General features: G+C 31.0%; 2 protein-coding genes and 1 pseudogene across 7 annotated transcripts; 2 read left to right on the plus strand and 1 right to left on the minus strand.

Moving 5' to 3' along the window:
* The first annotated feature begins 935 nt into the window (after window positions 1-935).
* Window positions 936-4794, plus strand: LOC147933802 (glutamate--cysteine ligase, chloroplastic-like). The gene is made up of 14 exons (XM_019232753.2): window positions 936-991; window positions 1969-2090; window positions 2171-2321; window positions 2416-2616; window positions 2732-2884; window positions 2973-3043; window positions 3163-3231; window positions 3326-3419; window positions 3527-3616; window positions 3714-3794; window positions 3872-3964; window positions 4055-4135; window positions 4259-4328; window positions 4443-4794. Exons 2-14 carry the CDS (start codon window positions 1987-1989, stop codon window positions 4529-4531), a joined length of 1347 nt encoding a protein of 448 aa, XP_019088298.1. The 5' UTR covers window positions 936-991; window positions 1969-1986; the 3' UTR covers window positions 4532-4794.
* A 1381-nt stretch (window positions 4795-6175) lies between these two features.
* On the plus strand, window positions 6176-9522 carry LOC104722719 (glutamate--cysteine ligase, chloroplastic-like). 6 transcript variants are annotated; one of them, XM_010440927.2, is made up of 14 exons: window positions 6176-6279; window positions 6759-6883; window positions 6968-7118; window positions 7220-7420; window positions 7529-7681; window positions 7782-7852; window positions 7963-8031; window positions 8122-8215; window positions 8316-8405; window positions 8513-8593; window positions 8671-8763; window positions 8855-8935; window positions 9007-9076; window positions 9186-9522. In XM_010440927.2, exons 2-14 carry the CDS (start codon window positions 6777-6779, stop codon window positions 9272-9274), a joined length of 1350 nt encoding a protein of 449 aa, XP_010439229.1. In that variant the 5' UTR covers window positions 6176-6279; window positions 6759-6776; the 3' UTR covers window positions 9275-9522. The 6 variants fall into 6 exon arrangements, 3 of the variants coding, with proteins under 3 accessions (XP_010439229.1, XP_010439230.1, XP_087326975.1); XM_010440928.2 differs by having other exon boundaries at window positions 6193-6279; window positions 6771-6883; XM_087470849.1 differs by lacking the exon at window positions 6176-6279 and having other exon boundaries at window positions 6644-6883.
* Window positions 9523-10482: 960 nt separating this feature from the next.
* On the minus strand, window positions 10483-12932 carry LOC104727819 (protein neprosin-like; annotated as a pseudogene).
* Window positions 12933-14027: the final 1095 nt, after the last annotated feature.

Below are 14027 nucleotides of genomic sequence, written 5' to 3' on the forward strand. Positions count from 1 at the left end.
TTATTAATTAGTTAAACTTTTTAAAAATAAATATTTATTTTTATGTTTTTTTGGTTAAAATATCTATATTTGAAATGGTTGGACCGCCGGAGTATAATGTAAATGTTGCATGTAGTTAAAAATTATTATTAATAAGTTTATATCAAATATATGTAATCTAATATAATAGACGATATCAACAACAAAAAAAAAGTTATAAATATTTTTCTCTGTTTGAACTTTGAAATCCTAATCCAGATCCGCCAAAGCTATTAAATTTTATTTGATTCTAAAAAAAACATAAAATTTGTAACGTAGAGTTAAATATGATACATATAAAATATTGTGATCCTTGGTGTAAAAGGATATACGGGTCTAGCCGTCTAGGGTCAGAAACTCCTTGATAATTACAAATATATATATGTTACATTACATAGCTCAGTTGTCGGCCACATGACATTTGGAGCCAATTCCACCAATATTAGTAAAATATGTAGGAACTAGAAAGTCTAGTTTGGTCTTTTTTTTTTGATCAACTGGAATTATACTAAGAAGGTTGTTACTTTAAAAGAATTGGTTTGGTCCAGAAACCTTTAAAGTAACCCGAAATTTTTAAATTTTAGTGACACATCAACAGATCATCTCTCGAAAAATCTAAAGCAGCGATGCAAGTGTCGGTAAAATACTAAAATACGACATCGGACCAAACCAATTTGTATTATTATTAGTTTGATAACTATCTAATGTGTTGTTGTTGCTTGTTACTCCTATTACAACGTGGAGATAAATTTAATGTCAACGGGGGCCAATTAATAATAATGATGTCTTTATTTATTTTTTCCTTTTTTAGTAACCACGTGGTGTCTTAATTAACAATTTGTGGGCAAAATCGTCAGAAAGATTATCAACATTATTTGAACACAAGCATATACATATATATGTGCATAGAGGTACTTACAGAACCACCACCAAGCTTCATCCTCTTATTCAGCCCTAAATTTGACAATTTCAGGTGATTCTTTTCGTCTTCTTATATCTTCTGTCGCTACATCATTTCCATTTTTTTCTTTCTTTTACATCATCTCAACTTAATTTTGGAGGAATACTTTTCCTAACCATTTACGTTGTTGTCACAATAATACAGATTTTCTAAAGGATGTTTTTCTTTTTATTTTATTTTTGTGAAAGGATCTAGGATTTTTTCTTTTACATTTCAAAATATATGTTGGATATAGTAAAACTTCTATAAATTAATACTCGGTAAATTAATAATTTCTATAAATTAATAAATATTTCTGGTCTCAAGTTGAATCAATATAATTTTGAACACAATTCGATAATATAATAAAATAATAATTATTTTTAAAATATTTTATAAATGTATGGTCCCATTAATAATATAAATAACTAATTATATAAAATTATCAAAAGATATACACATTTTTTTATTAGAGTTATTTCTAATATTTTTATTATATCAAAATATATGATAAATTGTTATTTTATTTGTAATTGATTAAATAAAAATATTAGTTATAGCAATTAAATCTTATTATTATTTTTATTTTTATTTTTTGAAATTTTTACCAAATTAGGAAAGTCTATAGAAATAATCAAGAAATTAAAACCTCTATAAATTAATAGATTTTATTAAGATTTTCATGGTCCCAAAATTATTAATTATAGAGGTTTTACTGTATATATATTTAATATTTAATTTAGAAATATATCCGTTGCTATTTTATCTCCAAAATTATCATGACATCATCTCAAAATTTCCAGATATACATTTCTTCGTCTCTTAATTGGTAACTTGTCTTGTTGTAGACTTGTAGTTATTATATTTGAAGTTATATAATATAGCTACTGTATGAATTATATATATTTTGTATTTCCTTTGGTTTGATTCTACTTCATTTGAATAAATTAAACAATTAATGGCTCTTACTCTTCTTATGTGATAAACTTGGGTACTTTAACTTATGGTAGCTTCTCAACAAGGGAAATATGGACACTGCAACTGCATCTTGTGTAGTGGCGACCAAGCCACTGACCAAAGAAGATCTGATTGCCTATTTTGCTTCTGGTTGCAAACCAAAGGAAATGTGGAGGTACGATTATGATGATCATCATCTCTTCTCTTGCTTTATCGAATTTAATTATTGTATCTTTTGGAATATTGGTTATTCAGAATAGGTACAGAACACGAGAAATTCGGTTTCGAGATTAAGACCTTGCGCCCTATAGAATTTGAACAAATAACTGCACTCCTTAATGGTATAGCTGAGAGATATGATTGGGATAAGGTGATGGAGAATGAAAGAATCATTGGTCTGAAACAGGTAACTACTTTCTTGATCTCTTCTTTTTAAAACACGAAAAACTGATAACAAATTTCATATGCTATTTTGTTTGGCATTGATTATTACATTTCAGGGAATAAAAAGCATATCACTAGAATATGGAGGCCAACTAGAGCTAAGTGGAGCACCTCTAGAGACTTTACACCAAATCTGTGATGAGCTCAATTCACATCTTCACCAGGTGAAAAATGTTGCTGAAGAAATGGAAATTGGTTTCTTAGGACTTGGCTATGAACCCAAATGTAGTCTCGAGGATATACCCGTTGTGCCCAAGGTTCCTTCCTTTACAAACATATATAAGTAGTTCTCATATTATTTAATGTACCGCACACTAGCAATTGTGTTTTTTTATTTAATGCGCAAGTATTTTTTTTTATTTTTATGAGCAGCAAAGGTTTTACTTTGTAGCAGACCACTTAGCCAGATCTAGCTTATCAGGACCTGACGTGTTTTTCAGAACGTGTACGGTTCAGGTCAATCTAGACTATAGCTCAGAAGCCGATATGATCAGGAAGTTTCGGGCTAGTCTAGCTTTGCAACCTGTGAGATGCTTGATGCTAGTGGCTTTTGGACTCATACAAATATTTTGCATTTTGCTTACTTTTTTTGGTTATATTTCTAATCAAACAGGTCGTGACTGCTATGTTCGCAAATTCCCCTTTTAGTAATGGAAAACCAAATGGGTTTTTAAGCGTGAGGAGGTTGGTTTCTACGTTACTCGTATGTATCTTAGTAAAATCAAATTCCACTTTCTGTGTCTCTCTCGCTCGTGTTCATTTTCTTAGATATAAGTTTCTCATCTATTGACATGCTTTGACAGTCACATATATATAGATTCCGATAAGAGCCGCACAGGGATGCTACCTTTTGTTTTCGATGACTCATTCGGGTGAGTATATATAGAATTGTTATTGTTCTTTCTAAAACTGTGATTGAACTTTCCCCTAAAACGTATGGTTAATCTTCATTGTGTTAATATATAGGTTTGAGCGGTATGTCGAATACGCACTCGATCTTCCAATGTTGTTCTTAATTCGAAACAAAATCTATCTCAACAGTGGAGGAATGACATTTCGGGTATACTACTATACACCTTCTTCCTACGAAAAAATCATAAAGTTATAACCCTTTGTGATCTTCTTGAGTGAGATTATTATCTGAACATACTTCTTGACTTTTTCTAGGAATTCTTGTCCGGGAAAAATTCTCATCTCTCTAATGAACAACCTACCATTGACGACTGGGAAACTCATATAGGAACAATATGGCCAGAGGTTGATTACTTTGTTTCAACAGCACCATTCAACTTCCTTGTTTCTTATTACGTCCAGAGTCATTTTTTATGATTATGTTTTGTAATAACACTAATAGGTCCGGTTAAAGAGATACTTGGAGATGAGAGGTGCTGATGGAGGTCCATTGGGGATGTTATATGCCCTACCAGCTTTTTGGGTAATTACATTATCTTTTAACAAATATATAAACATTCTTGTTTCGTGGGTTTAATTTGGATTGTATTTGAATCTCAGGTGGGTTTGCTATACGATGAAGATTCTCTCCAAACTACTCTCAATATGATAGATGATTGGACTCTTGAAGAATTAGAGATGCTTAGGACACAAGTAAACTTTCAAGAGAGCAAATACTTTATTTTTTTGTCCAATTTAACGAAATTTTATCGTTTAATACCAATTCTCATCCGGTTTCTATAGGTTCCAATCACTGGCCTAAAGACAATGTTTAGAGATAAGCCTTTGAAACATGTCGCAGAAGATGTCCTAAAGCTAGCAAAGGTATATATATGTGTGTCTGGTTTCTCCTTATAATGTGTAATATATACCTTTTTTATTTGGGTTTTAATGTTAATTAGTGTAATATATACTTACTTTGTTATGAAGTTATTTTGTTGTTGTTAGGATGGTTTGGAGCGTAGAGGGTACAATGAAACGGGTTACTTGGACGCTGTCGCCGAGGTGGTTAGAACAGGTAAATTTTTTTGTTTCTCGGGCAACTGCAAATTTGCTAATTTTCTTGAAAGAACAGTTAATACTTTGTCTCAGTTTACTGAAAATAAGCTAATTTTTTTGTGAAAACCTACAGGGGTTACGCCTGCAGAGAAGCTCTTGGAATTGTACAATGGAGAATGGGGACAAAACATAGATCATGTGTTCCGGGGACTGCAGTACTAGAAAATGAACTATATATAACCAGAATTACGATGAAAGAACGTTCAAAAGCTCAACTGGAGTCGTTAACTGATTATATAAATAAATTCTCATGTCATTTGAAAAATAAAACTTTTCTTTGGTGTGTGTGTGTGTGAGGGGACAATGGTAATTTCGATGGAATAAAATATTATTGTAATTCACGGAATAAAAATATTGTTGTGATTCTTGTTAAATAAACATTGTTATGATTTAATTTAATTTATTTAGAAGTTTCTTAAATCAAATGGTTGATCAAGTGTATTAAAAGTTTTATGTCCGATTTGGGATTCGAATCCCAAATAATGCATTTTCTTACAAGTTATGATGTAAAACTTCTACGAAGTTAAGTTTTGCAGGCATAGTCCTCAGTTTATTGTTTCTATGTATTATATTACAAGGAGATCCGAATTTTCCACCGTGGAGCATATTGTATATGAATATCTGTTCATCGTGATTTTGAATGTTACGGAGCTATTTATTATAAATGTGTATGTTGCAGCTAGTTGAAAATCATTATGAATAGGATTATATCAAATTTATGTAATATAATGTAATCGTAGACGATATCAAAAAACATTGATTGATCCTCATATAGTTCTGCCAAAGCTATTACATTTAGTTGGCCTCTAATAAAAACATATAATTTGTAACGTAGAGTGGAATTAAATATGATACATTGTGGGGCATACGGCATTAGGAGCCCATATCACCAGTATTAGTAAATAGCTAAATTATGTAGAGAGCCTCCTTTCCTGGCTAGGTTCGTTTAGTCCGGATACATTCAGAACATACCATTAAATTTTTAATTTTGTAATGACTCAGCAACACATCATCTCTCGAAGGATCTAAAGCAGCGATGCATGTCGCGACATCGAAACAGGGCCATATATTTTTATTACTAGTATTATACTAATTATTTTGATAATTATTGTAATGCGTTGTTACTTGTTACTGTTTCCCCATTATCAATGCGGGCCTAAAAATAATGCGTTGTTGCTTGTTACTATTTCCTTAATTTCTATGTTTATAACAGGTGTCTTTATTTCTTGTTTTCTTTTTCCTTTTTTATTAACCACGTGGTGTCTATATTTATTTTTCCTTTTTATATTAATCATGTGGTGTCTTAACTAGATATTAATCTGCGAAAACTTGCATGCTAAATTTTTTTGATGAAAATTTGTAATAATTAATTTTATTATTTATTAATTTTTAAAATTTAAACTGTTAAATGGATATAAATTTTATTCGATTAGATTTTTAATAAAAAATCTAATCTGTGCTGGTAAAAAATGTTGATAAAATTTGTAGTTGTAGATTTTATTCGATTAGATTTTTAAAATCTGTTAATTTTTTAATAATATTTTTCTTTTCAAATAAATTAATTTAGATTCGAATATATTCTATTTACTTTTATAGATTTAATTTAATTTGATCTATTAATGATTTTTCTATTTATTAATAATTAATTAAGATTAGTTAATTAATTAAGTTTTTTTAATGGCAAATGAATGTAATTTTTTATAGATTATAAGATTAGTTTCATATTTGTACTTCCTAATTAATATAGTAGGATTAGAAAAGTTGATTACCAATTTGTGGGAAAAATCAATTTATATAGTAGGATTAGGAAAGTTGAACGCAGAGCATATATATGTAAGTGCACGTAGGTACTTACACTACCACCACTAAGCCTACGTCCTCTTATTCAGCCCTAAAGTAGACAAATTCAGGTGATTCTTTTTCCTCTTCTTAGCTCTTCATTTATGTTTTCTTGTTGTTTCGTTGTACATCATCTCCATTTTTCTTCTTTTTTCTTTTACATCATCTCCACTAGATATTGGATGAATAGTTTTCCTAACCATTCTTGTTGCCACAATTATACAGATTTTCTAACGGATGTTTTTCTTTTTACATTTTAAAATATATGTTGGATATATATATGCAACATAAAATTTAGAAATCGACTCGTTGCTATTTTATCCCCCATATTAATTCTCATGATATTATCTCAAAATATCTCGATATATATATATCGTTGTAGACTTGTAGTTACTTTATTTGAAGTTATACAGGACTAATGTATGATTATATAATAGTTTCTCTATTTCCCTTTGGTTTGACTCTAATTCATTTGAACTAAACTAAACCACCACGCTCTCACTCTCTTCTCGTCTTCTCTGATAAACTCGAGTGCTTTAACTTATGTTAGCTTCGTATCAAGGGAAATATGGTCACCGCAACCGCAACTTCTGTAGTGGCCACGACCAAGCCATTGACCAAAGAAGATCTGATTGCCTATTTTGCTTCTGGTTGCAAACCAAAGGAAATGTGGAGGTACAAGCTAAGTATGATCATAATCTCCTCTCTTTGCTTTATCAAACTAAATTATTTACATCTCTTGGAATATTGGGTATTCAGAATAGGTACAGAACACGAGAAAATTGGTTTCGAGGTCAAGACCTTGCGCCCTATAAAATTTGAACAAATAACTGCACTGCTTAATGGTATTGCTGAGAGATATGATTGGGATAAGATGATGGAGGATGAAAGAATCATTGGTCTGAAACAGGTAACTACTCTTTTGATCTCTACTTTTTAAAATACTAATTACTGATAACAAATTTCATATGCTTTTTGCTTGGCATTGATTATTACATTTCACTATTTCAGGGAATGAAAAGCATAACACTAGAATATGGAGGCCAACTAGAGCTAAGTGGAGTACCTCTAGAGACTTTGCACCAAATCTGTGATGAGCTCAAGTCACATCTTCACCAGGTGAAAAATGTTGCTGAAGAAATGGAAATTGGTTTCTTAGGTATGGGCTATGAACCCAAATCTAGTCTCGAGGATGTCACCGTTGTGCACAAGGTTCCTTCCTTTACAAACATATATAAGTAGTTCTTATTGTCTAATGTAGCCTACACTAGCAATTGTGTTTTTTTTTTTAATGCGGAAAGTTTTTTTTTTTATGAGCAGAGAAGGAATGAAATTGTAGCAGGCCACTTAGCCAGATCTACCTCATCAGGACCTGACGTGTTTTTCAGAACTTGTTCTGTTCAGGTCAATCTGGACTATAGCTCAGAAACCGATATGATCAGAAAGTTTCGGGCTAGTCTAGCTTTGCAACCTGTGAGATGCATGCTTGATGTTACCTCTTTTAAAGCTAGTGGTTTTTGGACTCAAACAAACATTTTTCTTACTTTTTTTGGTTATCTTTCTAATCAAACAGATCGTGACTGCTATGTTCGCAAATTCCCCTTTTAGTGATGGGAAACCAAATGGGTTTCTAAGCGTGAGGAGGTTGGTTTCTACGTTACTCGTTAGTCTCTTAGTAAAAGAAAATTCCCCTCTCACAGTTCATTTTCCTAATATAAGTTTCTCATCTATTGACATGCTTTGACAATTGACAGTCACATATATTTAGGTTCCGATAAGAGGCGCACAGGGATGCTACCTTTTGTTTTCGATGACTCATTCGGGTGAGTATAGAATTGCTTTTTTTCTTTCTAAAACTGTGATTCAACTTTTTCCTAAAACGTATGGTTAATCTTCATTGTGTTAATATATAGGTTTGAGCGATATGTCGAATACGCACTTGATTGTCCAATGTTGTTCTTAATTCGAAACAACAACTATCTCAACTGTAGAGGAATGACATTTCGGGTCTACTTCTTCTTTATAAGAAAAAAATCATAAAGTTTTAAACCTTTGATATCTTCTTGAGTCTGGTTATGATCTGAACATACTTCTTGACTTTTTCCAGGATTTCTTGTCTGGGAAAATTTCTCATCTCTCTAATGAAAAACCTACCATTGACGACTGGGAAACTCATATAGGATCTATATGGCCGGAGGTTATTTACTTTGTTTCAAAACCACACCATTCAACTTCCTTGTTTCATATTACCTTCAGAATCATTTTTCTTATGATTATGTTTTTAATAAATAATAACACTAATAGGTCCGGTTAAAGAAATACTTGGAGATGAGAGGTGCTGATGGCGGTCCATTGGGGATGTTATGTGCCCTACCAGCTTTTTGGGTAATTACATTATCTTTTAACAAATGTATAAAAATTCTTGTTTCGTGGGTTTATATTGGATTGTATTTGAATCTCAGGTGGGTTTGCTATATGATGAAGACTCTCTCCAAACTACTCTCAATATGATAGATGATTGGACTCCTGAAGAATTAGAGATGCTTAGGACACAAGTAAAATTTGAAGAGAGAGCAAATACTTTACTTTTTGTCCAATTTAACGAAATATTATCGTTTGATACCAATTATCATCTGGTTTCCATAGGTTCCAATCACTGGCCTAAGGACAATTTTTAGAGATAAGCCTTTGAAACATGTTGCAGAAGATGTCCTAAAGCTAGCAAAGGTATATGTGTGTCTGGTTTCTCCTTATAATGTGTAATATATACTTACTGAGGTTATTTTGTTATTGTTCAGGATGGTTTGGAGCGTAGAGGGTACAATGAAACCGATTTCTTGAATGCTGTCGCCGAAGTGGTTAGAACAGGTAATTTTTTGTTTCTCGGCCGGTCAACTGAAAATTTGCTAATTTTCTTGACAGAACAGTTAATACTTTTTCTCACTTAACTGAAAATAAGCTAATCTTGTTAAAACAGGGGTTACGCCTGCCGAGAAGCTCTTGGAGTTGTACAATGGAGATTGGGGACAAAACGTAGATCATGTGTTCCGGGAACTGCGGTACTAGAAATGAACTGTGACCACAAGAACGTTCAAAAGCTCAATTGGAATCGATAATTAATTATATAATTATATAAATAAAGTCTCATGGCATTTGAAAAATAAAACTTTTTGTTGGTGTGCGAGGAGAAAAATAAATATTTGTATGGAATAAAAATATTGTTGTAATTCATGGAACAAGAATATTATTGTTGTAATTGTTGTTAAAAAAACATTGTTGTAATTTATGTTATTTTATTTGGAAGTTCTGATTAATGGTTGATCCAGTGTTTATTAAAATTTCTACTTCTAGTCTCGTGAATTATAACAGGTACTAGGTAACAATCCGCACTAATGTGCGGAATAAATCAATTTAAATAAAATTATTAGGAGTAAAATTATATTGAATTAATATATGTTTTTATCAAACGTAGTCTATAGTTAAAGTATTTTTTTAATTCAAATTTTCGTTTATTTCGTGTTAAAATACGTCTTACCCGTGAAATTTTTGAACGTGAAAAAATTTTAACGTAGTCGAAAAAATATTGATATAAGATTATTATTTATGGCAACATGTCTTTTGCTCAATTTATTGAAACATGACAAATGACTAAATAAAAAAAAAAAGATATTTTTAAAATTTTGGAAATTTTCAGAAGTGTAATATGCATTTACATAAAATGTAAAGATATGAGTACTATTAAGTTCAAATTTGTATTTTAATTTGCTGTTTTTTTTGTTACATTCATTTCTTTTTTTTTAGTTTTTGGGAAAAAAAATTTGGTATATTATTGATGAATAACTATTTTTACTAATAAAATTAGATGTTACATTTTAAATTTTTTTTTTAAGTACACATTAACAAAATATAGTACAGGTGAAAAAAAGAAAAATTTAACAATAATTATTATTACTATTTTTTGGTTAAACATATAATGGCATGTATTGTAAATAGTATTACCAAATAGGGGTAAATTGCTAAAAAGTGCGTGGAGTTCTCCAGCGACGTCACCTCAACATTATTCTCAAAGTGCTTCCCTATTAATATACAGGGGATTTAATTCAACATTGAAAGTTTTGGAACATATATTTAGGTCTTCTTTTAACCACAAATAAATAAAAAGTAAACTCATATAGTTATTTTTTTCACTATCCTTCATATTAAGAATATTTATTCTCAATTGGTTTCTTTCAACATGTTAAGATATTACAGTTTTGGAATAGTTCTAAGCATTATCAAAGTTTATTACACGCACGGCCTCCGTAAAGAACAAAATGACCTACATGGTTCCAAAACGAGTCCTTTACGTCGAGCACTGGATAACAAAATTTGTTGTTTGAAAAAGTTTCTGTGTTCCCCACCCTTTTGTCGGTATTATAATTTTCATCCACAATCGTGATTAGGCGCATGTAGGCGTCCTCCTCGGGAGTCAACCGTAGATCACCATTTCCCATCGGAGGACTTGGAAGTGACGGGCTATAGACTTCACCACCCCATTCTATACCTGTACCATGACTTTCTTTGAATCTACTTGCTGGCCAGAACCCAATTTCTTCCCATGAGGGCCCCATCAGCAGCCACCAATTCCCGTTGGCTTTGTCCTGTACTCAACAAAACCAAAATTAAAATCAAATTCTTATTTTATAGATAAAAGAGCTTGTCATGGCTTCAGAGTTCAAACATATTAACATATTACTATCCGTACCCCCTAGTATGATCGAATTTATGACTTTAATAGTTGGGGAAAAAAATGAGCACGAAAAAAGTGACCTCTGTATGGCGATGTCATAATCTCTCTGATGGAGAAGTAGACCAGGAGCAAAATCTTGCCTGACTAGTATCATCCCGGATCCGTCCGGACAGAAGTTATTAAAACACGGATGTCCTCCCGCCTGTATTAAACCATATAACATGTGACTATTAATCATTGATTTATATATGGTATGGAAATATTTTTAAAAAAAAGATAGTCTACTCACATTTGTAAATACAAACAGCCGAATCAAAGCGTCTTTGTATAATTGTGGGTGTGACTAAAAATGAATAGACAATATGAATCATATATTTTGATAATAGAAAAGGATATAAAAAGCAGATCTAAATAAATCTACTTACGATCCGACCAACTTGAATGAATTCATTTCCGATTTGAAAGGTCATCCGACCAGAGCCGAATTGCATAGGTCCAGCCAGACAAGTGCCTCTATGCATATTCATAGATGCACCATTGTAAATCCTTGGTTTTCCTTTAGTCCGCACCACAGAAAAGTACTGAAAACAATGATTGAGAAAACTAACATTGTGATATGGCATAATTGTAATGTGCTCGGATAGTATCAATATCATAATTAAAATCCCCCATATATAGAAACCACTATTTTGCTATATTCAAATATATAAATGTATCACACTATATATAATATTAGAAATTCAACTACAATGTACTCATGTTTTTTCTTAGCAAAAAAAAAAATTACTTATGTTTTTAATGTCATCCGCCATATGTATGTATTACTATTCACGATATATAAATCAAAACATTTACTCTTGGCAATCAGGTATATACATTTCAACGTGTTTAAACCCCTAACCACTTAAATAATTGTTATCTATATATCTACTTAAAAGGGAGATTTTAGTCATATTTTAATTAATCATTATGTGCAAACATATTCATTTCTCGTTTCAACTATACCATCGGTCTTATTATTACGTACGATGTTCTATTATGTTTGGCATATCTTACTCATAACATAAAAACTTAAAGAAAGCACTTACGTGATGACCAAGCGTAGGTTGATAGGTACTTTCCCACGAACTTTGCGGATTATAATTCTCGTCATCAAATGATTTCATTCTTAAAAGATCGTCTTTGGTGACTCGATATGTGGGAACCGTACCAATAGGGCAACCTACGCCATTTTCCCATAAGTGACCAAATGTTTTCTTACGAAGTACTGTCTCTCTTTTTTACTTTTGATCCTTTAGGGTGTGATATCATACGCATCTGCACATCAAAATCCAATATCAGTTAATAAATTACTTGAACCAATATTAGATTAGGACAAAACCCAACTGTTTTTAGTATATTACTCAAAAAGTTTCTTAATTTCATAACAGTAAAGCTTATTCAGAAAAATAAGTCATATCATTGCCATGCCAATTTCTTAATTACCATTGAGATCCTGGTTGAAATTCATATTATTAGAGAAACATACCTCATAGTGGAATGTGTGGTTCTTCATGGATGATTGGTCAAATCCTGGTTGTTTGTAAAAGTCCACGCATCCATACCGTTGACCAGAAATAGACTGGATTCATAAATAAGAAAATATATTATATATTTTGATAAGTGTTTCTCGCATGATTACATAACTTTAATTACGTTTGTATTATATAGAGCTAAGGATACTTAGGATAGTAATTCTAATGTTCATATATAATAAAACACCTACGATTATTGTTTTAATATGGTGAGAAGATAAACCTTTATAATTTTGACAGCAGGTTTGTTGATATGCTTTAGTTTTTGCTCTATGTCAAAATCTTCAAAACTTTTTATTTTCTCCGCTGCTTCTACAATGTCATGGCGATGACCTTGACTCATCAAAATACTACAACATAGAATATAGCACAAGAAAGTCATCCACATTACTGGAAGTGGACACCCCAGTTTCATTTTCATCAACCTGCTAAATAGAGAAATGAGATGGTTAGTTTTTTCTTATATATAGAGAGAGGAGCTAATTATTATGAAAGATTTGTTATAGAATTGGAGAAAGATTGAAGAAGTCATTTGAAATATAATCACATTCTCCCTATAAATGTAATATCTGGCTATACATGTAACTGCGTTTCCTCAACAGTCTTGTAGTTAATTTTGAAACGTACATGTCAAACGAAATCTCTCTATATTAAGTAATTTCCATCAATACATTAACGAGATTTAATGTCATCTTTAACGCAAACCTTCACAAGTCAAAGGAGGCATAATTAATTGTCAACCAAAATATCTTCTTAGGCTGAGTAATTTCCGTCAATACATTTGAGAGTTTTACTGTTACATTTGATGAAATTATTTAAACTCAACTCGGAATCATAATTAGGTGGTTGGTCTGACCGATACAACGGAACTTTCACGGATTGAATTTTATTTATATAGAAATTTTGAATAATTTTTTATATTTTATATTTTGATATGTTATACTAGTTTAAAATCATCTCATCATAAATTTTGAAATTCTAAATTATCATTCAAAATCATAATTCATTCTATCATATACAGTAAAACCTCTATAAATTAATAAGGTCGAGACCATAAAATTATATTAATTTATAGAGGTTTTAGTTTATCGATAAATTAATAATTATTAATTTATCGATTTATTAATTTATGAAGAGATTTTCTCATATTCATAATTTTGAAAATTTTCTATTACAACATAAAATACTTTTGTTATCATTTACATTTTTAAAGAAATTTTCTTAATTTATAACATTGGTTATCGTAATAGGATGAATGTCAATCGTTTACTAAATTATCTAGGTAAAAATGATAAATGTAAGAAGTTTTGAGATTATAAGAAATTGCTACTACTATCTTTTATGGTAATGATGAAGTCGAATAAGATATTGCGGTACATTTAGAACCGGTTACTAAATAAACAATTATCGCATCTAGACTCTCTACAATTTTTGGATGTGATTGAAAAGACAACAATAAAAAAGATTAAAGATGAGTTCCAACAAGAATACAAATTCAATAATAGGCAAACAACAA

This window comes from Camelina sativa, chromosome 11, assembly GCF_030686135.1.
Source record: "Camelina sativa cultivar CO46 ecotype springtype chromosome 11, ASM3068613v1".
NCBI classification, from domain to species: domain Eukaryota; kingdom Viridiplantae; phylum Streptophyta; class Magnoliopsida; order Brassicales; family Brassicaceae; genus Camelina; species Camelina sativa.